General features: G+C 43.0%; 1 protein-coding gene and 1 long non-coding RNA gene across 6 annotated transcripts in view; one reads left to right on the plus strand and one right to left on the minus strand.

Annotated features, from left to right (window-relative positions):
* Nucleotides 1–17,692, plus strand: part of MYO1B (myosin IB) — a 275,911-nt gene extending 258,219 nt beyond the window's left edge. For all 5 annotated transcript variants that reach the window (XM_077275371.1, XM_077275373.1, XM_077275375.1 and 2 more), the window contains 4 exons: nt 1,375–1,507; nt 6,565–6,717; nt 8,449–8,576; nt 15,189–17,692. In XM_077275371.1, the coding sequence (XP_077131486.1) occupies nt 1,375–1,507; nt 6,565–6,717; nt 8,449–8,576; nt 15,189–15,312 (538 nt within the window). In that variant the 3' untranslated portion in view covers nt 15,313–17,692. The remainder of the gene's footprint in view (nt 1–1,374; nt 1,508–6,564; nt 6,718–8,448; nt 8,577–15,188) is intronic.
* Nucleotides 8,679–26,216, minus strand: LOC143786125 (uncharacterized). Its single transcript, XR_013218243.1, has 3 exons — nt 26,080–26,216; nt 25,889–25,994; nt 8,679–8,778 (listed from the first exon to the last, which is right to left on the minus strand). It is a non-coding gene; the product is annotated as an uncharacterized LOC143786125 (long non-coding RNA).
* Between the last annotated feature and the right edge of the window lie 344 nt (nt 26,217–26,560).

Here is a 26,560-nt window from a genome sequence, read left to right on the forward strand (position 1 = left end):
AATGGTCTAAAATTCCAGCAGAGCATTGTAAGAAACTCATTGATGGTTACCGGAAGCAGTTGGTCGCAGTTATTTTGGCTAAAGGTTGTGCAACCAAGTATTAGGCTGAGGGTGCCAATACTTTTGTCTGGCCCATTTTTGGAGTTTTGTGTGAAATGATCAATGTTTTGCTTTTTGCTTCATTCTCTTTTGTGTTTTTTCATTTAAGACAAATTAAATGAAGATAATAGCAAAGAATTTGTGTTTGCAATCATTTTCAGGAAGAAACTGAATATTATCTGACAGAATTGCAGGGATGTCAATACTTTTGGCCACAACTGTACAGAGAACCTGTAGGTGATAACTATAAGCTGCTGGAAAGTAATGAAGATGCCACATTACCCCAATAAAGATATTTAAAAATTTCATGGGTTCACATGTACTACTGATTTATGAAAATAACAAAATTTGGGAATTACCTGAACAATTTTACTCTAATGCTGGTCTATGGTACCAAAAATAGACATTGCCTATCATGACAACACTTTTCTGCTCCCATGACTGTTTAACTGATAGTGATGACGTGGTGCGTCAACTGCATCCAAACTCATGGGCATGGGATTGATGGCATGTTCTCAGATGACTGGCTGAATAAGTCAAAGCACTAAAATGTTCGTGATTGGGTACAGATCTCCCTGTACCTTCTACAAGTCATAGTAAATCGGACCCAGTATGTGATTTAATTATCACTGACCTCTGTTTAAACCATTTTTACAGCAGGACCAGTGGGCATTGTCCCCTGTAGGCCTCTGTTGTCCATCTTGCTTCACAGTACCAAACCTTTTCTAATATATTGACTGGCACTGCTTGATATCCCCAGAATCATGGAGATCTTGCTGTCTAATGCAATCAACTGCAAACGAACCCCGGCAGTGGCATATGCTGACAGCAAATGACTGTACTTATAAAAGGTTTACCTACCAGTGACTCAAGATGGACTGCAAAATATGTTATTTTTAAAGTTTTTAGTTATAATACCAGACACAACCTAATGTCGAGCTTGGGGTTGTTTTGGAAGGAAAGCCATCGAGGTTTTTGTAATTCTGGACATCCTCTTTAAAAGGTAAAATCCCATGGATTTACTAATGACTCTGTGCACTTCAGAGCTCTGTTTTGATTAATTGGTGGGAGTCTTGGGACCTGGACCTTCACCCATCAGCACCATATAGCTGCCATTGCATTAAGCAATCAGCACCCTTTTAAGCTGATTTGGTAGCAGTAGTTCTATGGAAAGTGGATAACCCTTACAATAACACCACGAGTCAGTAAACTCCTGCTTTACCTTCTGTATGTTAGTTAGTAAATGATCAATTAATCTGTATGATCTTATTTCAGTGTTGGGCAGCAATTCCAAGGGGATTATTTAGAAATCAGCAAAAGTCCTAAATATAAGAAATTATGTGATGCCATTGAAGATAAAATAATAATAGCTGACTGTGTGAGTAAAATCAACCGAGCCAATGGAAAGGTAAGATATTTGAGATTAGTCTGTGTAAATAACATTTCCACCTGAGATTGCTTCTGTAAATGTTTCATGATAATAATAAAAAAAAGTTTACAATAAATGCCAATATATTTGCGGGCGCACATCTATCGCTCTTCCATTTTTGGAGCAAGGAAGCTGTCATTTTTCATCACCCAAATTTCCATTTGCTTTGTTATTACCATGAACCTAAACTGCCTGGCTTCCACTTGTGATTCATATAGTATAACCATGAATCGTGGCTATTTTCTAGAGGACGATTTCCGCTAAACCGGGGTCACACTTTGCGAGTGCAATGCGAGAAACTCCCGCGAGTCTTTAGCATCAATACCCGGCGCTGCCGCCTGGAGCGTTCAGCTGCATAGAAGTACATGCAGCCACACAGTCCGGCCCCGAGTGCCGGCGGCAGTTTCTCACATTGCACACACAAGTATGACACCGGCCAAACTCTCATACTAACACTTTGATAGCCTTCAAGTTGTTGATAACCATTAGAGGCAAATTGTTTTAGCCTGTTTATTTTGTTGCTATCGACAGACTATCGAACATGTATTGTGGTGGTCCAAGTCTTCCCTGCCTTCAGTTCTCTGAGGAGAACTCTTGGATAGGTTGAATTTTACACGCCAGGTCCTTTGTTCTCACAGAGGATAAACTGCTGAAATCAGAGTTTTTCTTTTTTTCTGCTGTATGACACAAATACAATAGTTTTGGTGAAGAATACTCCATGTTAGGCCGGGTTCACGCTTGTGTGGAGGGCTGCATACTTCCTCCGCTAAGCCCCGCCTACTTCTGCATGCGTCCCGCGTACCTATCTTTCATATTGGGTATGCAGGACATGTGGATGTATGCGGATGTATGCCGTCCGCACAAAGTGCAACTTGTTGCGTTCCCATGCGGTCAGCGGGCGCATCAATACAATTCATCCGCATGTCCCGCATACCCAATGTTAAAGATAGGTATGCAGGACGCATGCTGAATAATGCGGAAGTAGGCAGGGCTTTGCGGAGAACGGACGCAGCCCTCTTCAAAGCCCCCGAACGCTAATGTGAACTTAGCCTTATAGTATGTTTTTCAGTTGTTTTTTTTTTTTCTCAATTCATATTGATGGAATGGAAAAAGACAGTTGTGTTCCCATAGAAAATCCAAAACATACAGTTGTACATTACGAGTCCAAATTTGTCTACATCTATAACACAGCTTTACATAAACGATTAAAATTTCTGGTTTCCAGTCAGAAGATCTCCAAGTGTCATGAATATACAACTCCTAGCATGACAGTGTTTAAGGCTATGTAAAGAAAAGGGAATACACTGGCGCTCGGAGAGTGGAGGATAAGAAAAATGAGAAAAAGGAGCGGGGAATAAGGAATAGCTGCTGGTGATAAAACAGGGTCTGTGCGTACCCTGTAAGCTTGAGACAAAAGAAAAACGATAGTGTATCACCTGCGCTTGTATATGAAAGCTAAATAATCCCCCAAGAATAGTAATAGGCAAATAAAAGCTTTCAATGGTTGTACATAAGTACTTACTAGATCCCAATACAGTGTCGTGGCTGCAAATCTTTCATGTGCTTGGAATCCGGTTTACTGCTGCGGGGTAATGAGATCGCTGAGAGTCCGGTTCACCGCTGCACGATGGTAAGATCAATCCAACGCGTTTCGAAGGATACGATCCTTCTTCGTCGCTGACGAAGAAGGATCGTATCCTTCGAAACGCGTTGGATTGGATAATCCACATACGCGCCCGCCCACTAGCTGTGACGTCACACTGTTGCTACGCCCCTTCTCAACGCCGCCACCGCTTCAGCGTTGCTTTCGGCCGGGGCACGCTAGAGGCTGGCAGCTTCCACCTGATTCCCGCGTCCTTTTACCGGACTCGACTCACGTGGAGTGAGTCTAGCTCCCCTGATCTTACCATCGTGCAGCGGTGAACCGGACTCTCAGCGATCTCATTACCCCGCAGCAGTAAACCGGATTCCAAGCACATGAAAGATTTGCAGCCACGACACTGTATTGGGATCTAGTAAGTACTTATGTACAACCATTGAAAGCTTTTATTTGCCTATTACTATTCTTGGGGGATTATTTAGCTTTCATATACAAGCGCAGGTGATACACTAGTGTTTAAGGCTATGTGCGCATGCTGAGTATTGGCTTGCAGAAATTTCTGCAAGGTTTTTGCATCTCTTGGCAGGAAAAATGCTGCAGCAAACACATGCATTTTTGGTGTGCGTTTTTTGTTTTTTTGTACAGCAATGAAGGCTTTTTTGAGCTAAATAAAGATATTTAAAAAAAAAAAAAAAAAAAGGTTTTGTGATGTAATTTCTTGGTACAACACCACCTTTTTTCATGCTGATGCAGTGGCATCAGGGTAATGGGATTAGGGCTTGGTGTTAGCAGCTGTAACTGACACCTAGCCCTAGGCGACAGCAACTGTTAATTTTAAAGAGAAAAGAAAAATTAAAAAAAAATTGCGTGGGCTCCTGCGTAATTTTAATAACCAGCAGAAGGAAAGCTGACTACTGAGGGCTGATGTTAATATTCTGGGAAGGAGCCAATAGCCATAAAGGTTCCCGGCTATTAATATCAGCTCATGGCTGTTTGCTTAGCCTTTACTGGCTAGTTGACAGGGGGACCCCAGAAAAAAATTGACGTAGGGTCCCCCTATAAAATCTTAACCAGCAAACGCTGGGCAGACAGCTGCGGGCTGATATTAATAGCCTAGGAAGGGGGCCATGTATATTGGCCCCTCCCATACTAAAAACATCAGCTCTCAGCCGCCCCAGAAAAGCGCATCTATAAGATGCTCCAAATCTGGCGCTTAGCCTCGCTCTTCCTACTTGCCCTGTAGCGGTGGAAAGTGGGGTTCATATTTGTGGGATTAATGTCCCCTTTGTATTGTCAGGTGACAACAAGCCCACAGGTTAGTAATGGAGAGGCATCTATAAGACACCCCCATGACTAACCCCATAGTGATATTGTATAAAAATACAGACACCCAGAATAAAGTCCTTTATTTGAAATAATGACACACACATCTTTAATGAATCTTAATTAAACCATACTCACTGAATGCCTAATCCACAGACGCCAACGTCTCCTGCAACAAAAATATAATAAACCACAATATTCCTCATCTCTCCACAGAGAAGATAATCCATAATGTCCCACGACGATCCTGATCACTTTGAGAGCAGTCACTGCTCTCAGAGACAGCCGGTGATACACTGACAGTAGGTAATCACTCACGCATTGTATCACTGAGCTGCCATGAGAGCGTTCACTGGCGTTCTTCAGCTGATCAGCTCCGGTGATATCCCTTACGGCACCACTGCTGCGTGGCATGAGAAAGTTCTCACGCAGCGGTGCCATAAGTGAGAGCACTGAAGCCGATCAGCTGATAAACTCTTTCACGGCAGCTCAGTGATACACTGCGGGAGTGATTACCGTCTGTCAGTGTATCGCCGGCAGCTGGGTAGAGCGGTCACATCTCCAGATGTGACTGTTTTACATGTGAGATCACCGTGGGACACTCGGGATTATGTGGACTACGGCAGTCAGGTGAGTATATGGTCGTTTATTATTTTACATTTTTTCTATGAGTCGAGGGCATCGGGGATTTGGTGTTGGGTGACTAAAATGGGTTTTTATTTTTATTTGAATGTGTATGTAATTATTTTACTTTTTTATTTTTTAGCTGTGGGCACAGGCGCCAGCTGATGATACTACGTCTCCCATCAGCGGCAGCTACTGTCACTGTTAAGTGACAGCAGACATAGCCCGATGGGAGCAGTAGTCTCATCAACCCACACCTGCTGTCCTGCGGTAAGCTTTTTACCGCAGGTCACTGCTGCAGGTCACAGGAGTTCTGCGGGGTCATGCTAACATCTGACAGCATGGCCTCACAGAGCTCTGATTTACAGTTTTACCGGCGGGGTCATGCTGACATCTGACAGCATGACCCCTGCAGCACTCTGACCAACGGTCTTACCGGCGGTAGCGTTACCGCCGATAATAAGAACCACTGCACGGTGTTTTCCACGCTGTGTGACAGCATGGGAAACCCCAAAGGAAGCCGGTAAAACACAGATGAAAACTCAGCAAATCCACAGCAATTCCGCAAACATTTTTACACCTGCGTTTTTGCTTCGGATTTGAATGACTCAAATGAAGTCAATGGGTGAGAGACGCTGCAGAAATGCAGAAAGAATTGACATGCTGCAGAAAAAAATGCACGGCAAATACTCAAGGAAAATTACTGATCAAGTACACAACACTTCAGGATTATCGTTGAATTAGCTTGCATAATTATTCCATAGCATTTTTGGCCCATTTCGGTGCGGAAATAGTGCATTTTTGCAGCATATGTGCACACAGCCCAAGTCTCTTCATACTTGGGTGCCAGACCTGCCATGTCATTCTTCCCATGGAGAATTCTTACCCCTTAGATCCGTTTGGCCAGGGTCACACTTTCGACTGCAATGCGAGAAACTGGTGCTAGTGTCTCTCCTCAATACCCGGCACTGCCGCCGGCTCTCGGGACCGGAGCATTCAGCTGCATAGAAATACATGCAGCAGCACACTCTGGTCCCGAGTGCTGGCGGCAGTGCCAGGTATTGAGGTGAGAGACTCGCGCCAGTTTCTCGCATTGCACTCGAAATTGTGACCACGGCCTTTCTGAGCATTCAGAGTTGTAATTTTGCAACAGCTTATGAGCCACTGGTTGGCTTCTGCTGCCTTAGCTGAAGCGATCAATAACCATTTGTATCACAAACATGTCCCCTCTAGACCTCCACAATTTTGAACATGAGGTTTTTAATATAACCTTTATGAAAAATTTTGCAGTACATCAAAATGTCCAATTATTTCATAAAACAAGTTTGACCCTTCTTTAATATGAGAAGAGCTGAAGATGTTGTTGCTTGCTATAAAAAAAATGTAATCTATTACTTCTCAGTGTCTTGCACGTAGTCTTGGTAAAGATGCATTTTAGTGGGATAGTAGATTTGCCTCAAGTCAACTAAGCATTCCTTCAATTCCTCAGGGAGCAACCAGAATTTTCTTGTTGACAAAGAGTAATGCCATTATTGCTGACCACAAGTCCGGCCAGATTAAGCTGGAAGTTCCTCTGGGAGATGTCACCAAAGTGAGCATGAGTTCTCAAAATGACGGCTTCTTTGCACTCCATCTCAAAGAGGTATGTCTGTTCTGCATTACGCTGTCATTTTGTTTCAACTTGGAGATAAATTCTCTTAAAACAATATATATGTGTATTCCTAAATTATTAACTGTGTTGAATAATAACGGGGCATCATATGTTAAAACATATATTTTATAAAACAGTTTTGTAAATCCATTAATTTGCAATGTATTTATGGAAATGTGCATCTAAACAATGACATTTCAATGAACCCATTTGTTGGAAATCTCTACTATCTGAATACTCTGTGCAGTGACCTGATGATTGATGTGGTTACATGGAACCTGTTGGGTTTGTTATGCTGATTTCGGTCGTCTTCCATTAATGTGTGTGCGCAGCAGAATGTAGGATTGGTATGAGAAGCATATTACATTGAAAAGTAGGTTTCTGGCTTCTTCAAAAGTTTATTGAATTAAACTGGTGATGATATTGCAGCAGAGATGGAATGGCTTCCCACAGGTGAAGCTTAATCCCCAGGGCTCCCGGTTTAGTAGGTAAAGATTGTAGATGATGAAGTGCAGGAAAGCATGAGAGGATACAATGTTGCAGTCTCTTTACCTTTTACTGGTGTAATGCAGCCACAGTCCAGGCCAGGGTATAGATCACAGGTGCTGGTGAGGTCCGGACAGCTTGGAAGTGATACAGAATCCCTCTAGCCAGGTGGGGTTGGAAGCCTTCCTTACTGCGCTGTGTCATAGTCCCTTGCTGCCTAAGGCTTCTTACAAGGTGCTCTGTAGCAGGACAATAATCCGTATGGCAGGCAACTCGAGCCTTTTCATAGGTGTCTGTATTTGCGGCAACTCCAGGCTCTTTATGCTGCTGTGCCTTCGGATGTAAAGGTGGACAGGTGACTTGAAATTTCCTGCCCAGCGGTTTCTGCTGTGGGGCATACAGTTACCCCCACAACCTCGGAATTCCGGCCTCCGGCATTCTGCGCTTCAGCGTGGAGGGAGCTCAGTCGCAGCTCCCCTCCAGCTCTTCACTTCTCCTTTGCTCCTTTTCCCCTCAGTCTTCTACAGACTGCTCTGTCTCTCTCTTCTCTTTCCAGGAGCTGCAGAACCTCGTCTCTGCACGGCCCCAGCTTTCCACTCCTCACTCCTCTCTGACAGACTACTTAACTCATCCTCCAGCCAGAATATATGTAGGGAAGTTCCCCTGAATCTGGGTCTTGAGCTCCCCTTCTAGCCTGGAGTCAGAACAGTGTTGTATGTACTTGTTACCTGTTAAAGGGATCCTCGTTGCTTCCAAGCATGACATCACCCTCCCTGTGAGGAAGGCAATACAACTGTGACAACCGAACTCCCGGGGTGTCACAACCATGCTTGCTTTCTGTAAAAATGTGCCGTGCTGACACAGTGAATTGTCAATGATTGATGTTGTCTTCTTTTTTTTTTTTTTTTTAAGTTACCAGGATGTACTCTAAATCTTATACTGCCTGGAATATGTCTTTAATAATTGAATGTACATCACCCAAATGTGTAAAGAGTTGAGATTGTTACCCATCTTCTAGTATGAGCTGGGTTACTGGGTCATTATGCAATATGAAACGTGGCTTTTATAACGTTACACGCAGATGGGGATTTCTGAGATTGTTAAAGTGCTGGCGCAGCAAAAGCTCGGCTCAGTGTTGGCTCATCAGACTTCCAACATTTATAATCTTATGTAATATTGCAAATTGCCATTAAAAACAATTTCTGAATTGACTGTTTTCCATCTTTCTACACCAAGGGTTCTGCTGCGGCTTCCAAGGGTGATTTCCTCTTCAGCAATGATCATCTCATAGAGATGGCTACCAAGCTTTACCGAACTACCCTGATGCAGACAAAGCAAAAGATTATCATAGAGATTGCAGATGAGTATGTGTCCATGGTATATTAAAATTGTGATATGGAACATGTTGAGGAGACTAAATTCAGTCAAGGTTGACTACAAAGAATGATCATATTCAAAGGGTGGGTTATCAAAGCTTTATTTTCCCATCTGATCTTGATTGAAATCTTGGCATTATTTATGCAGTCATACAGCATATGGGCGCCTGAAAGTCTGATTGAGCAATCCCTAGAAAATAATAATAAAAAAAAAAACTTATTAAAAACAAACTGAGGTCGCTCTGTCCCAGCAGAATGTCTCAGGAGCACATATCTAATTGTAGATCCTATTGCATGCATTTTGTGTAGTAGTTGGTCTGTGCAGTTGGTCCCTAGTAGTCGAGGTTATAGGGCCGCAGAAAGAGAAGCATCACGCCTGTCCATACATGAGGGATACAACCATGGACACTGATGTTTCCTGGAAGCATGGTATGTTTGCAACCCCATCACTACTTCTACCCCTTCTTACATCTGAATGATCAAAATAACTGCCCTTAATCTGAAGTTTTAAGACTAAAACATTTTGATGGCCAAGACTGCTTTCTTCCTAAAAGTGATATTACTGCCACTGTTTTAGTATTTTATACATTGAGCACCTATTGGCATCGGAAAGTGAAGCAGTACCCATCTAAAATGTATGGCTTGTTTTTATGATGGTGCAAAATATTTGTCAGTAGTATACCAGTAGAATTATGTTTGTTCACTCTTACACAGTTGCTGCATGCAATTGATCTGCATAAGAAGGTAAGGAATGGTTTGCATCAGAGGCGTGCATAGAAATCATGGGGCCCCAAAGCGGAAGTCCTAGTTAGGTCCTCCCCCAACTAATAATTATAATCGACAAGGTCACAGAAGAGCAGATCTCATAACTTTGCAACCCTTACAAAGTAATTTTCCTCCTCATGTCTTGAAGCCCTGGATTCCCCTTTCAGTGCACCCGTAAAGTGTGATGCAAAAAAAGTGACCCACAAACACTATATGATACCCCCACAGTGAATTCTTCCACAGTATCCTCCACATGCATAGTTTGATGACCCTTCTGTACAGTGGCGTAACTACAAAGTTATGGGCCCCGGTGCGAACTTCCAAATGGGGCCCCCCCCCTACCCCCCCCTACCCCCCCACCTTCCCCCGCCCCGCTTCCCCTAGATACGCCTCGGACTGTTGCAGGAATCTCCTGCACTGCAACATGGTGTTGGGTGCCAGCACAGCCCGCACAGTGGTATATCCAGCACAGCCCGCACAGTGGTATATCCAGCACAGACCGCACAGTGGTATATCCAGCACAGACCGCACAGTGGTATATCCAGCACAGCCCTCACAGTGGTATATCCAGCACAGACCGCACAGTGGTATATACAGCACAGCCCGCACAGGGGTATATACAGCACAGCCCGCACAGTGGTATATCCAGCACAGACCGCACAGTGGTATATCCAGCACAGACCGCACAGTGGTATATCCAGCACAGACCGCACAGTGGTATATCCAGCACAGACCGCACAGTGGTATATCCAGCACAGACCGCACAGTGGTATATCCAGCACAGACCGCACAGTGGTATATCCAGCACAGCCCTCACAGTGGTATATCCAGCACAGACAGCACAGTGGTATATCCAGCACAGACCGCACAGTGGTATATCCAGCAGAGCCCGCACAGTGGTATATACAGCACAGCCCGCACAGTGTTATATACAGCAGAGCCCGCACAGTGGTATATACAGCAGAGCCCGCACAGTGGTATATACAGCAGAGCCCGCACAGTGGTATATACAGCAGAGCCCGCACAGTGGTATATACAGCAGAGCCCGCACAGTGGTATATACAGCACAGCCCGCACAGTGTTATATACAGCAGAGCCCGCACAGTGGTATATACAGCAGAGCCCGCACAGTGGTATATACAGCAGAGCCCGCACAGTGGTATATACAGCAGAGCCCGCACAGTGGTATATACAGCAGAGCCCGCACAGGGATATATACAGCAGAGCCCGCACAGGGATATATACAGCACAGCCCCCACAGGGGTATATACAGCAGAGCCCGCACAGGGATATATACAGCACAGCCCCACAGGGGTATATACAGCACAGCCCGCACAGGGGTATATAGAGCACAGCCCACATCTCATCTCATCCCCCCCGATAATGGCCCCACAGTCCGGTTAAAAAGAAAAAAAAAAAAAAACTCTCCTCACCCTTCCTTTTGCCCGCGCTGCTCCTGGCGGCTGCAGTCTGCCCAGGACACTGCAGGTGCGCGATGATATGACGTCATCGCGCACCCGCAGTGTACTGTCAGAGGCAGAGCGGGGAATGATGGGAGAGGAAGCGTCAGGTGACGCTCTCTCCTCCCATCATTGCATTGAACTATACCGGTGTCATAGACGCCGGTATAGTTAAATGCGGCGGCACTGGGGGGGTTCCGGGGGAGGAACAGTGCAGCGGCCCACTACTGGCATCGGCTCTTCTGGCATTTGCCAGAAGTGCCCGATGGCCAGCCTGGCCCTGCTCAGACCTGCCGGCCCGGGGCCCCTGACCTGCGGGGCCCGGTCGCAATGGCGACCGCTGCGACCGCGGTAGTTACGCCCCTGCTTCTGTACCCTACTTTAACTCCCCCAGAAAAGAATGATTACCCTAACACGGTATAATCCCCCGACTGTGACCCCACACAGCCCTCCATGCAGTATAATGGGCCTACATACAGTATAAAGGCCCCTCGCCTCTCCACACTGTCTAATGGCCCACACTATCCCTCCAAACATTGTAATCATCCCCACATATAATAATAATAATAATTTTTATTTATATAGCGCCAACATATTCCGCAGCGCTTTACAACTTATAGAGGGGACTTGTACAGACAATAGACATTACAGCATAACAGAAATCACAGTTCAAAATAGATACCAGGAGGAATGAGGGCCCTGCTGCTCGCAAGCTTACAAACTATGAGGAAAAGGGGAGACACGAGAGGTGAATGGTAACAATTGCTTTAGTTATTTGGACCAGCCATAGTGTAAGGCTCGGGTGTTCATGTAAAGCTGCATGAACCAGTTAACAGCCTAAGTATGTAGCAGTACAGACACAGAGTGCTATTAACTGCATAAAGTGTATGAGAACACGATGCAAGGAAACTGATTGTGTTTTTTGTTTTTTTGTTTTTCTATTTTTAATAGGCCACACAGGGATAGTTAGGTTAATGCGTTGAGGCGGTAGGCCAGTCTGAACAAATGCGTTTTTAGGGTACGCTTAAAACTGTGGGGATTGGGGATTAATCGTATTAACCTAGGTAGTGCATTCAGCATAGCCTTTGACACAATATGATGGACCCCACACAAACCTTTACACTGTAACTGCTTGCATACAGTATTATAGCCACACATAGACCCCTCTATAAAGTATAAGGACTTCCACATAGCCCTCCAAATAGTATAATGGGCCTCACATATGCTTCCATGTAGTATGATGCATCCCATAGCCCTCCATATAGTATAATGCACCCCATAGTCTTCCATATAGTATGATACACACGCAAAAGTCCTCCATATAGTATACTGCACTCTGCATAGTCCTCCATACACTATACTGCACTCCCCTTAGTCTTCCATATAGTATGATGGTCACCAAGATTTAAAAAAAAAAAAAAAAAATACAATACTTTCCTCTTCTCCTCAATCCCCCACTGCTTCGGTCGCTGCAGTGAGCATTCTGAAGACCCGCAAACCTCAGCACAGCGGACGCCATGTAGTGACGCCATTGCGTTCCCTGCACGGAGACTTCAGACGCCGAGGAAGAATAATGAAGGAGGGAGCATTAGCTGATGGTCCCCCCATCATTGGTTTAAACTGTATCGGCATACAGGATGCCGATACATTTGATCGTGTGATGCTAAGGGTGGGGGCCCAGTGGCCTGCTGCTATTGGCAGTACACCACTGGTTTGCATTACTTACCATATGCTGATCTTCAGTTACAACCCATGTTATAAGAATTTAAGATTAAGCCGGCATTGAAATTCCCTTTTAAGTATTTGTACAGTACTGTAATGTACAGAAAACATTATCCTCCAAAAAGTAAAGAAAGTGACATAAATGATGTTGATCACAACGCATTCAAGAAATCCACTCTCTCATATAACTGACTTTTGAAAAATGAATGTTACCTCTCTGCTTTGTATTATGATCATTTTTTTGTATATACGATACATCCATATATTGGGGGATTCCTCCTTAGCCCTCATTGATATCAGAGTACAGGAACCATGCACCCATGCATTAAAGGGATTCCTCATATACAGGAGCTTCTCACACAATTAGAATATTATCAAAAAGTTAATTTATTTCAGTTCTTCAATACAATAAGTGAAGCTCGTATATTATATAGAGTTGTTACAGAGTGATCTATTTCAAGTGTTTATTTCTGTTAATGTTGATGATTATGGCTTACAGCCAATGAAAACCCCAAAGTCATTATCCGTAAATTAGAATAATTAACAAAAACACCTGCAAAGGCTTCATGAGCTTTTAAAAAGGTCCCTTAGTCTGTTTCAGTAGGCTCCACAATCATGGGGAAGACTGCTGACTTGACAGATGTCCAGAATGTAGTCATTGACACACTCCACAAGGAGGGTAAGCCACAAAAGGTCATTGGTAAAGAAGCTGGCTGTTCACAGAGTGCTGTATCCAAGCATATTAATGGAAAGTTGAGTGGAAGGAAAGTGTAGTAGAAAAAGGTGCACAAGCAATCAGGATAACCATATCCTTGAAAGGATTGTTAAGAAAAGGCCATTCAAAAATTTTGGGGAGATTCATAAGGAGTGGACTGCTGCTAGAGTCATTGCTTCAAGAGCCACCACGCACCAACGTATCCAAGACATGGGCTACAAGTGTTGCATTCCTTGTGTCAAGCCACTCATGATCAGTAGACAACGCCAGAAGCGTCTCACCTGAGCCAAGGAGAAAAAGAACTGGACCTGTTGCTCAGTGGTCCAAGGTGTTGTTTTCAGATTAAAGTAAATTTTGCATTTCATTTTGAAATCAAGGTTCTAGAGTCTGGAGGAAGAGTGGAGAGGCACAATCTAAGCTGCTTGGGGTCTAGTGTAAAGTTTCCACAATCCGTGATGGTTTGGGGAGCCATGTCATCTGCTGATGTAGGTCCACTGTGTTTTATCAAGACCAAAGTCTGCGCAGCTATCTACCAGGAAATTTTAGAGCACTTCATGCTTCCCTCTGCTGACCAGCTTTTTTTGAGATGGAAATTTCATTCTCCAGCAGAACTTGGCATCTGTCCACACTGCCAAAAGTATCATCACCTGGTTTAAAAACAACAGTATCACTGTGCTTGATTGGCCAGCAAACTCACCTGACCCTAACCTCATAGAAAATCTATGGGTTATTGTCAAGAGGAAGATGAGACACCAGACCCAACAATGCAGACGAGCTGAAGGCTGCTATCAAAGCAACCTGGGCTTCCATAACCCCTCAGCAGTGCCACAGGCTGATCACCTCCATGCCATGCAGAATTGATTCAGTAATTGATGCAAAAGGAGCCCAGACCAAGTATTGAGTGCATTTACTGAACATACATTTCAGTACGCCAACATTTCGGATTTTAAAATAATTTTCAAGCTGGTGTTATAAACCATTATAATTTACTGAGATAATGACTTTTGGGTTTTCATTGGCTGTAAGCCATAATCATCAACATTAACAGAAATAAACACTAGAAATAGATCACTCTGTTAGTAATGACTCTATATAATGAGTTTCACTTTTTGTATTGAAGAACTGAAATTAACTTTTTGATGATATTCTAATTTTGTGAGAAGCACCTGTAGTTTAGTGAGCACTGTGTAATCACCATTGAACATTTTAAGAAATTCACTATTGTTTAAAACAGATTTTATGTTAAAGGATTAAATTTATTTTTTTTAGCGAATTTTTATTTATTTTTTTTATTTTTTTTATCATAGCACACAATGTGAATTAAAAAAAATAAATAAATACTCTTGCAATTTTCACATTGGCCACTGGCTTTTTATAGACTCTCTAATTTTATTTTTGTTTTAGGAAATAACACGTACATTAGCCACAATGGTCAGATTCCGATCCCATCTTTTGTATTGAAGCATCTGATGAGTGTGTGCAAAAGTCAGGGGGGAGCAGGGGCAGCTGTGACATCACAAATGTGATTTGTGTATCTTATCAGCTGCCTTATCTGACTCTGAAGATAGTATTGTTGAAAACTTCCTGAAAGGATATTAAGTATGAGCTTAAAAAAGCCCCATTGTGAAACGATAATGATTTTTTTTTTTTTTATAGATAAACATGTTATGAAAAAAAACCCTTTGCCTTTTTTTTTTTTTAATACATGCATCACAAAAAAAGAGATTTAAACATAAGGTCATTTTCTGATGATCGCTTCCGTTAAACATAAACTGATGCTCCTCCTGTGCCCAAAGTCCCATTGATTATCCCAAGTTGGTAACAACTTGTATTGGTAAACTGCCCATAGACCTGCTCACACATTGGCACATGGGTGACAAGTTTCTTCAACTTTGTAGGAGTGTGGTCACTTACAGAGATCTTTCATTGTTTTTATAGGTTCTTAGTGCAGTTCAAGCAAGACAAAGTATGTGTGAAGTTTATCCAGGGGACCCAGAAGAATGGTAACATTCCCACATGCAAGCGGAAAAACAATCGCCTTCTGGAAGTGGCTGTGCCCTAATGGCGCCGTCATTACTCTATGGACATTTCCAGTTGTAACAGTGCAATCATTAGAGAGGGGGGTTCAGCTTTTTTTTTTTTTATATTATGGATTGTGCCAAGTGAGGTTGAAAATGTGCCTTCAGTTTGAACTTAATAATCTTAGGAGTATTTTAAATTTTCAGCTTTGACATAATTCATCTTCTTAAGCCGTTGTTTTATCTCCTCCATTTACTCAAACCAGAGCATTTTTTGCCAGATACAAGGTTATCTGCGGTCTATCAAACTGAGCCTGTAATTTGTTATTTCTAAAAGGACCAGTCTAGTCATTGTGCCATAGAAAAAAAAAAACTATTTTGGAATCTGCTGGTTCTGCTCCAGGTCTTGGCAGAGTCCAAAGGTTGCTGAAAATGTAGCACTAGCCATTAAAGGGACTTGCCACTGTATTCTACGAGATGTGCTCCTAACAGCACATACCACCAGTAATATAATGTGCCCCCATTTTATAGCACACTGACTGTACAGCTTCCTCTCCCGACATGGCCACCGATGGAGGGACATGTGTCCAGCCCCGTCGGTCAGTGGGCTCCATTGGAACCAGTGCCATGGCATTGCTGGGTGGGCTGATGAACTGGTCTGGCCAATGGCCCCTACAGCCGTACCCATATTGGGACTGGAGCGCAGTGCAGTCAGTGATGAGGATTGGACTGTAATAAGGGACACCACTGCAAATCCAAACTTTCGCAGATCTAGTAGGAGACGAGTGCGCAGCTGAGCACCTTTGTGGAAATACAGCGGCCACCTCCTCTAAGTGCAATAAATGAGTACAAGAGTTTTAATGAAGCAGTAATTCTAATGTTGTATATTTTAGGCAACGTTTAACTAATTTCTAGACCTTTTGGGATCAAACAAAATGGGAGACATTGTATATAGTTCAGATATTAGACAGATTTTCTTTTTTTTTGTTTGCAGCAAACCAAAATGGCTTGTTAATTACTTATTGTACCCGAATTGCCAACCGTCCCACATTAGCATTGACTGTCCTGAATTGTCATGAAATGGGTTGTTCCCTACTGGACCATCCCTGCTTAAGTGCCCCAGGTAAGATAATCAAATGCGTACTCATCTGCCGGCCCGGAGTCCTTCCAGAAATGGCATGGGAATGTTTCATCTGAATAAACTGTGAAGGCTGCAGCCCATCGGTGGCCGCTGATAGACTGCAGCGGTCATATGACTGTTGGCAGGCACAGCTCCCACATTGCTGGAAAGGTGCAGGTCTGGGAGATATTTTTTTATTTTACCTGGGGCATTGAAGAAAGGGATGTCCACTGTGTATCAACCTTAAAAAAAAATAAAAAAAATTAAAAAAAGCAATTATTGGCATGTCTGTGTTAAGAAAGGGGCAAGGTTTACATAAATCACTTCTAAGATGGGTGCTTGCTTCCAGTTTGGGTGTTTTTCTGTTTCGTCCTGAGGCAGAATTATGCCCCCCAATGTAGCCAACCGAGGCGTTAATGACGTTGTACACATTATTTGTAAAGGACATGGTAAGTATGAAGGAAAAGGGGAACATGGAGGTGTCCAAAGCCGTGTTTTGTAATATAATATAGGACATTCTAGTATCATGATTTGTTGATATAAGAACTTTATGGGATCAACAAAAAGCATTACGTCAAGTCATAATGGGTTATATCGTCTATTTCGGGGGCTTATAGAGCCGCCAATCCTACTCCGCCACAGCTAACCATACCGGTGACACAGTATCTCCATGGAGTTCTTACAAACATGACGATTAATGATGGGCATCACTATATCGTTTGAGGTTACTAATCAGAAATTAAATAATTTCATAATATTTTCGGATAGATACTAGTCACAAACTGATGTAAGGGACACACCCTTTACGTAGCCTCGCAAAAGGTGGTCTGAGGTCCAGGTGACACACTTAGGGGCCCCTGGTCCTCTATTAACAACATGTAGGCATTTAATTACCACATTAATTGGATATGAAGTCATAAGGATTCTGTGTATTGTGATGAATCCTATTCAATGTGCAATAATCATTCACTCTGGTATTTATATTTCACAATTGCAATGGCGACAGACTCCTAATTGGTGTTGATTGTGTCATATCTGTTTCTGTAAATGGCAGCCAGTTTCCTATGGGAGACTAAATGGTACAGAGGAGAAATTCTGGCAGCCATTTTTTTATGATGTTGTATTTTCTCATTATTATGCTGCTCTTTCTGTTTTTAAGCCCTTTTTTTATTTTTTTTTAATTAGTCATGAACCTTTAGAAGCTGCACACAAAACGCCCTCTCCTCTAGATCTGCATTATAACGCAATTTACTCTGTAATTTACTGCAATTTAATCTTTTATAAACTGAAGATATGACATGAAATTCCTGGCTGTGTGCTGCTTTATTTTCTTTGTATTATCCCGACTAGTCTCTAGTCTAACTAAAAAGAAGCTGTCATCATGATGTAGTACCCAGAAATATTGGTATGTACGAGAGGGCGCTGAATTCATCCGCACCTTGCTTGGTTTAGAGAAATGAATTGTTGAAATCTTATGCAGATAAGTCACAGTTGCAGCGTGGTGCAACAGTGCACTTGTCTCTCTCCCTGTTACATTACTGTTAGATCTGCTCGCGGCCTGCCTCCTGTCTCTGATTCTTCTTTTCCAGCAAGATCTCTCGCCAGCGCAATCATTGCTTGAGACGGAGCATGTGCAGATTGATGGTCCGGCACCCATATCGTAACCATGACCTTACTGGGCCGGCGCCGTTCCACACAATAACTGCGCTTGTAGAAGATCTCATTAGAGGAAGCAGGTCACTGAAACAAGAGTAACCTGTTAGGGTACTGTCACACAGTACCATTTTGATCGCTACGACGGTACGATTCGTGACGTTCTAGCGATATCGTTACGATATCGCACTGTCTGACACGCAGCAGCGATCAGGGATCCTGCTGAGAATCGTACGTCGTAGCAGATCGTGTGGAACTTTCTTTCGTCGCTTGATCACCCGCTGACATCGCTGGATCGTTGTGTGTGACAGCGATCCAGCGATGTCTTCGCTTGTAACCAGGGTAAACATCGGGTAACTAAGCGCAGGGCCGCGCTTAGTAACCCGATGTTTACCGTGGTTACCAGCGTAAACGTAAAAAAACAAACAGTACATACTTACATTCCGGTGTCTGTCCTCCGGCGTCTCAGCTTCTCTGCACTGTGAGCGCCTGCCGGCCGGAAAGCTAGCACAGCGGTGACGTCTGACGTCACCGCTGTGCTTGCCGGCTATGGTGCTTACACAGTGGAGACTAGAGAAGCAGAACGCCGGGGACAGACACCGGAATGTAAGTATGTACTGTTTGTTTTTTTTACGTTTACGCTGGTAACCAGGGTAAACATCGGGTTACTAAGCGCGGCCCTGCGCTTAGTTACCCGATGTTTACCCTGGTTACCGGGGACTTCGGCATCGCTCCAGCGCCGTGATTGCAACGTGTGACCGCAGTCTACGACGCTGGAGCGATAATCATACGATCGCTGCGACGTCACGGATCGTGCCGTCGTAGCGATCAAAATGGTACTGTGTGACAGTACCCTTAGTCAGAGACAGAAGGTAAACAGTGGGTGGGAAAGAGAGCGGCAAGTGCATTGTCCCACCCCGCTGCACTTGCAACTCATTTGCATAACTAGCAAAATGGACTTCTGCAAGTAAAACTTATTCAACATTACAGTGCCTTCAGACATGCCATTAGATTTGGGTATGAATCCGTATGACAGGTTCCCATTAAGTTGTTTTGGATATTCTGCAAATTTTTCATCCAGATTTTCTGATGGAAAATCCACAGCAAATAAGGTTATGTTCACACAATCCGTTTTGCTGCATTTTTTAATGCACATTAAAAGCTGCTTTTTACAGTGCCAGTAAAATCTGCACAATTTTGTACGGATCTGCCACTGCATACCTCCCTGTGGTACCTGCAGATTGCTGCCGCAAATCCAGCATGTGTGAACATGCACTTTTACAAAGAAATGGCATAGATTGGGTTGTGTCCTGACAAAGTACATTTTAATCAATTGATCTTTGAATAATAATAATTTCCACAATTGGATGTGTTTAAAGGTACCGTCACACATTGAAATTTCCATCGCTACGACGTTACGATTCGTGACGTTCTAGCGATATCGTTACGATATCGCTGTGTCTGACACGCTACTGCGATCAGACACCCTGCTGAGAATCGTACGTCGTAGCAGATCGTATGGAACTTTCTTTCGTCGCTTGATCACCCGCTGACATCGCTGGATCGTTGTGTGTGACAGCGATCCAGCGATGTCTTCGCTTGTAACCAGGGTAAACATCGGGTAACTAAGCGCAGGGCCGCGCTTAGTAACCCGATGTTTACCCTGGTTACAAGCGTAAACGTAAAAAAACAAACAGTACATACTCACCCGTCGGTGTCCTTCAGGTCCCTTGCCGTCTGCTTCCTGCTCTGAGTGCCGGCCGGAAAGTGAGAGCAGAGCGCAGCGGTGCTGCGATCTGCTCTCATTGTACGGCTGCACTCAGAGCAGGAAGCAGACGGCAAGGGACCTGAAGGACACCGACGGGTGAGTATGTACGGTTTGTTTTTTTACGTTTATGCTGGTAACCAGGGTAAACATCGGGTTACTAAGCGCGGCCCTGCGCTTAGTTACCCGATGTTTACCCTGGTTACCCGGGGACTTCGGCATCGCTCCAGCGCCGTGATTGCACCGTGTGACCGCAGTCTACGACGCTGGAGCGATAATCATACGATCGCTGCGACGTCACGAATCGTGCCGTCGCAGCGATGAAAATTTCAATGTGTGACGGTACCCTAAATAAAATGTTCCTGTGCTGAGATAATCTTATAAATGTGCCCCTGCTGTGTTCTGTGTAATGGCTGTGTCTGACCATGCAGGGACAGGGTCTGATCATACCACAGCTCCTAGGTGGGGGAGGAAGCAAAAGAATATACAGACATTACAGCTCGGGATCACAGCTCCTGGGCAGGGGAGAAAGCAAAAGAGTATACAGGCATTACAGCTCGGGATCACAGCTGATTAGTTCTGTGAGGTAAAACATTTCGCTGCCTGTTTTACCTCACAGAAATTAGCATGTGTGACGCCAAGCTGTAATAGTGTATACTCTTTTGCTTCCTCCCCTGCCCAGGAGCTGTGACCCCATGCTGTAATGGCTGCATACTCTTTTTGTTTCCTCCCCTGCCCAGGAGCTGTAGTATGATCAGACCATGTTCCTGCATGGTCACACACAGCCATTACACAGTACACAGCAGGGAATAAATTGTTGGCCTGTGTGGATCCGCACCGATCAGCAGAATGGTTGATTTTTCCTTTTTAAAACATGGTGTTTTATCAATATAACCAAATGTAAAATTGAATATTAAACTTTAGCACTTTGTACAGAGCATGTTACAGAAAATTATAAAAGAGCAACAGCATAGAATATCAGAACTGTAGCATAAAAACTGGTACGCCAGGACAAGTGGCACACAAAAAGGGAAATAAATGTGGAGGGGGCATGGAGGAAGAAAAGGGCGCACAGAAAATGAGGAGGGACAGACCACGAATGGATATGTTACTTGTGCTATAAGATGTACTTAGCCAAAGGACAGACCGGTGGCATTTGACAAATGTGAATGTGCAGATGTGAAACACAAGTCCCAGATCTTTAAAAATGTAGCCTCGTTGTCATTCAAGACACATAAAAGTTGTTCATTGGACATAAAGTTCTCTACCCAGCATACAAATTGGATAGTACAGGTCCTTCTCAAAAAATTAGCATATAGTGTTAAATTTCATTATTTACCATAATGTAATGATTACAATTAAACTTTCATATATTATAGATTCATTATCCACCAACTGAAATTTGTCAGGTCTTTTATTGTTTTAATACTGATGATTTTGGCCTACAACTCCTGATAACCCAAAAAACCTGTCTCAATAAATTAGCATATTTCACCCGTACAATCAAATAAAAGTGTTTTTTAATAACAAACAAAAAAACCATCAAATAATAATGTTCAGTTATGCACTCAATACTTGGTCGGGAATCCTTTGGCAGAAATGACTGCTTCAATGCGGCGTGGCATGGAGGCAATCAGCCTGTGACACTGCTGAGATGTTATGGAGGCCCAGGATGCTTCAATAGTGGCCTTAAGCTCATCCAGAGTGTTGGGTCTTGCGTCTCTCAACTTTCTCTTCACAATATCCCACAGATTCTCTATGGGGTTCAGGTCAGGAGAGTTGGCTGGCCAATTGAGCACAGTAATACCATGGTCAGTAAACCATTTACCAGTGGTTTTGGCACTGTGAGCAGGTGCCAGGTCGTGCTGAAAAATGAAATCTTCATGCTTCCATCGGCTGAAATGCTTTATGGAGATGAAGTGCTCCAAAATCTCCTGATAGCTAGCTGCATTGACCCTGCCCTTGATGAAACACAGTGGACCAACACCAGCAGCTGACATGGCACCCCACACCATCACTGACTGTGGGTACTTGACACTGGACTTCAGGCATTTTGGCATTTCCTTCTCCCCAGTCTTCCTCCAGACTCTGGCACCTTGATTTCCGAATGACATGCAAAATTTGCTTTCATCAGAAAAAAGTACTTGGGACCACTTAGCAACAGTCCAGTGCTGCTTCTCTGTAGCCCAGGTCAGGCGCTTCTGCCGCTGTTTATGGTTCAAAAGTGGCTTTACCTGGGGAATGCGGCACCTGTAGCCCATTTCCTGCACACGCCTTTCCACACCAGACTCAGTCCACTGCTTCCTCAGGTTCCCCAAGGTCTGGAATCGGTCCTTCTCCACAATCTTCCTCAGGGTCCGGTCACCTCTTCTCGTTGTACAGCGTTTTCTGCCACATTGTTTCCTTCCAACAGACTTACCATTGAGGTGCCTTGATACAGCACTCTGGGAACAGCCTATTTGTTGAGAAATTTCTTTCTGGGTCTTACCCTCTTGCTTGAGGGTGTCAATGATGGCCTTCTTGACATCTGTCAGGTCGCTAGTCTTACCCATGATGGGGGTTTTGAGTAATGAACCAGGCAGGGAGTTTTTAAAAGCCTCAGGTATCTTTTGCATGTGTTTAGAGTTAATTAGTTGATTCAGACGATTAGGGTAATAGGTCATTTAGAGAACCTTTTCTTGATATGCTAATTTATTGAGACAGATTTTTTGGGTTATCAGGAGTTGTAGGCCAAAATCATCAGTATTAAAACAATAAAAGACCTGACAAATTTCAGTTGGTGGATAATGAATCTATAATATATGAAAGTTTAATTGTAATCATTACATTATGGTAAATAATGAAATTTAACACTATATGCTAATTTTTTGAGAAGGACCTGTATGTGTGTTTGTTTTCCAAGCAGGAGCTATCATTTGCCATGCCACTTAAGATAAAAAAGTTGCATCCCTGAACTCCATTGGCAATATAACCAGGGACAATGTGCTATCCACTTGGGAACAATGTACCAGTGCAAGAGCACTTTGTATGCGGACTCCATCACATTAGGTTTCATTGAGAATGAAGAAACAATGGCCCGTGAAGTATTCCAGGAAGCTTTATCCTACATACAGCCTCCCATCTACATACAGTGCATGGCTGAGCAAGGTGTGGTGGGAAACTCCTTTCATTTCCATTGTCTGTTGACTGTTGAACAATCTGGCGTTTGGCGATGATTGGCAAGTGTCAGACGATGTAAAAGTATATAGACGATAAAAGCCAAACAAGTAACACAACTATCAATGTTTTATTTGCAAATATATCTGAAATGTTCTGAAAAAAAGGTGAGCGGGAAATTTTTATCACGGTTACAAAATCAAGTGGCAGGTCCGAAGCCCGACTATCCTTCATTCATTATCTTGGGGGCTGAACAGAAAGTTGAGCCTGATGCTTGACAGCCCTATCTAGAATGAATGGAGCAGTGGTCGAGTATATGCTCACCTTTTAACAAGTATAAAAGTACTCCGTTCTGTTGATGGTTGTGGGTCCCACCACAACTTGTTTTCACTGGACAGTCCCGTTCAGAACATGCTTCCTGACCAGATTAAATCACATGATGAACGGTCTATCATTGTAAGTGCTTTCCTGTCTTGGGAACTTGTCTGTATAGTCTGGGCCTGTGTGGTTGGGGTACATTTCCTTTCAGATGGCCACAACCATTGATTATTATACACAGTCCTTGGGATCAGCTAACCATCTCCAATGAATGGGGTCGTACAGACTGTCCCCAACTGTATAAGCATGGAAAGAGAAGGATTGGGCATGTTAGTCTATTAACTTTCTTTCCATTGAAACAAACATAAATGTACAGCTTGCATACTGTATCTACAGTGGCATGTAAAAGCTTGCGCACCCCTGGTCGAAATTACTGTTATTGTGAGCAGTCAAGCGAGTTGAAGATGAAATGATCTCTAAAAGGGCTAAAGGTAAAGATGACACACTTCCTTTCTTTTTTGGGTGTGTGTGTGTGTGTGTGTGTGTGTGTGTGTGTGTGTGTGTGTGTGTGTGTGTGTGTGTGTGTATGTATATATATATATATATGTATATATATATATATATATATATATATATATGTATGTATATATGTATATATATATATATATATATATATATATATATATATATATATATATATATATATATATATATATATATATATATATATATATATATAGTCATTTTTTACATTTTAGAAATTAGAAAAAGGAAAGGGGGCTAATGCAAAAGTTTGGGGACCCTCAGAGATTTGTGTGCTCAGATAACGGACATATGTTTCAGACCATATTTAGCCTGTTAGAGGTATGACTTGTACATCATCATCATCGTTAGGAAAGGGCAGGTGATGCAAATTTCCCAGCTTTATAAAAACCCAGCTTCCTCTAGCTTTGTGCCAAAAAACAGCAGGCATGGGTTCTTTTAAGCAGCTGCCTAGCACTCTGAAAATGGTGGAGGCCCACAAAGCAGGAGAAGGTTATAAGAAGATAACAACAAAGAGTTTTTAAGTTGCCCTTTCCTCAGTTCGAAATATAACCAAGAAATGGCAGTTACCAGGAACAGTAGCGGTCAATATAAGGTCTGGAAGAACAAGCAAAATTTCAGTGAGAGCTGCTCGTTGGATTACTAGAGAGCTAAATCCCAACCCTCAGCCAAACTTTTGCATTTTCCTTTTTGCAATTTTTATGATTTAAAAGATGAAAATGCTAGAGAAGCAAATTGGAACCCGCACTTGACTGCAAAGACCTTCAGAAACATTTAGCAGACTCTGGAATTGTGGTACGTTGTTCTACTGTTCAGAGACACCTTCACAAATATGGCCTTCATGGAAGAGTCGTCCGAAGAAAACCTCTCCTGCATCCTCATCATAAAATTCCATTTCAGAAGTATGCAAAAAAAATCTAAACAATCCTGATGCCTTTTGGAAACAAGTACTGTGGACCGATGAGGTTAAAATAGAACTCTTTGTACACAATGATCAGCGGTATGTGGGTATGTGTGTAGAAAGAAGGGCACAGAATTTCAGGAAAAGAACATCTCGCCAACCATTAAGCATGGTGGTGGATCAATCGTGATTTGGGGTTGTGTTACAGCCAATGGCACGGGAAGCATTTCACGGGTAGAGGGGAAAGAATTGATTCAAAGAAATTTAAATAAATTCTTGATACAAACATAACACCATCTGTAAAAAAAGCTGAAGTTGAAAAGAGGATGGCTTCTACAAATGGACAATGATCCTAAACATACTGTATGTCAAAATCCACAATAGACTACCTCAAAAGGCACAAACTGAAGGTCTTACAGTGGCCCTCAGTCTCCTGATCTGAACAGCATTGAAAATCTGTGACTGGACCTCAAAATAGCAGTGCATTCAAGACGACCCAGGAATCTCACAGAACTGGAAGAATTTTCCATGAGAAGAATAGATGAAAATCCCTCAAACAAGAATTGAAAGACTACAAAAAGCTGTCTGGCTACAAAAAGCTTTAACAAGCTGTGATTTTCAAAAGGGGGTGCTACTAGGTACTAACGATGCGGGTTGCCCAGTAATTTTGTCCAGGGGTGTCCAAACTTGAACATGTCATTGTATGGTGGAGTCTGTAGAAATAGTCATCAACCGCACCTTAAAGGGGGTTTCCTATAAGCCACATTTATCTCCTATGCAGAGAAAAGGTGATAAATCTATAGTTGCTGGAGATCCACCAAAAGTCACCTTTGTAATTGAAGCAATGCCCCAGTGGTCAGAGGTTCTACTGCAGCTTCTCTCCTACACTGGCAGGTCTCTCCCTATGTGTGTCTCAGGCAGGCTTATCAAGTATGTTTTCTGTGAAATGCTGCAATGTTTCAGGGTAAAGTATATACATCTGCAATAATACAACTACTGCCTGATTCATAATGCCCATAGTTCAGGCAGTATGGATGTCCTTTTAGGTTTCCACTAAGCTGGCAATACACATGAGATGGCTGTCTGCCAAATGAACATTCAGCCAACCGCTATCTTGCCTGACTCCCATACACATGATGTATGCTTGGCATTGGCTTATCTCACCTGAAAGCAAAAGGATTGCGTGTTGAAATTCCCAGTGCCTGCTCCTTCTCCACACCCACCCCATGATATCATCAGATTGTTGGTCGAAATCAGTAGGTTTGATCTGCTGTGTATGGGAAACAATCACTTGTCAAGAAATACAAATGGCTGCTACAACGTCAAGTGAGGGAAATCTACAGATGCTCACACACATTCTGAAAAACAGCTTGGCTTCTGCTCCACAAAATCCCATTGCTTTTCTGAAGGTTATCGCAGTTGTAGATTAGATTATAACTTTTCCATGTAAATAAACAGCTGAACGAGAGTCATTTATCAAGAAGACTTCCTGCTTTGGTGACCGCTGAACGCAACCAGCCAAATCCTTATCGCTGGATCACTCTTGTTACCTAGCTATTATTGTCCCCTGCAACACAAATCCAAAAATGTGGTTCAATGTGAAATATTGGCACGTTAGTTTGGCTTATTCTATAGGCTTGGAATGTGCAGTCTTGGCTTTAAAATCGAAGGCAAAATATTGCAAAACTTTGTCATTTTTTTTCTCCAAATTGCAGCATTGTATAGAGTAGATATGGTGTTTACCGGAATTTTCTCTATAACATTGTGTGTAGTACTTTAAAAGTGCCAGACAAATACAACTGCTTCACTTCACAGCATTTTTTTATTCAACGTACA

This window comes from Ranitomeya variabilis, chromosome 7 (genome assembly GCF_051348905.1).
Source record: "Ranitomeya variabilis isolate aRanVar5 chromosome 7, aRanVar5.hap1, whole genome shotgun sequence".
NCBI classification, from domain to species: Eukaryota; Metazoa; Chordata; class Amphibia; order Anura; family Dendrobatidae; genus Ranitomeya; species Ranitomeya variabilis.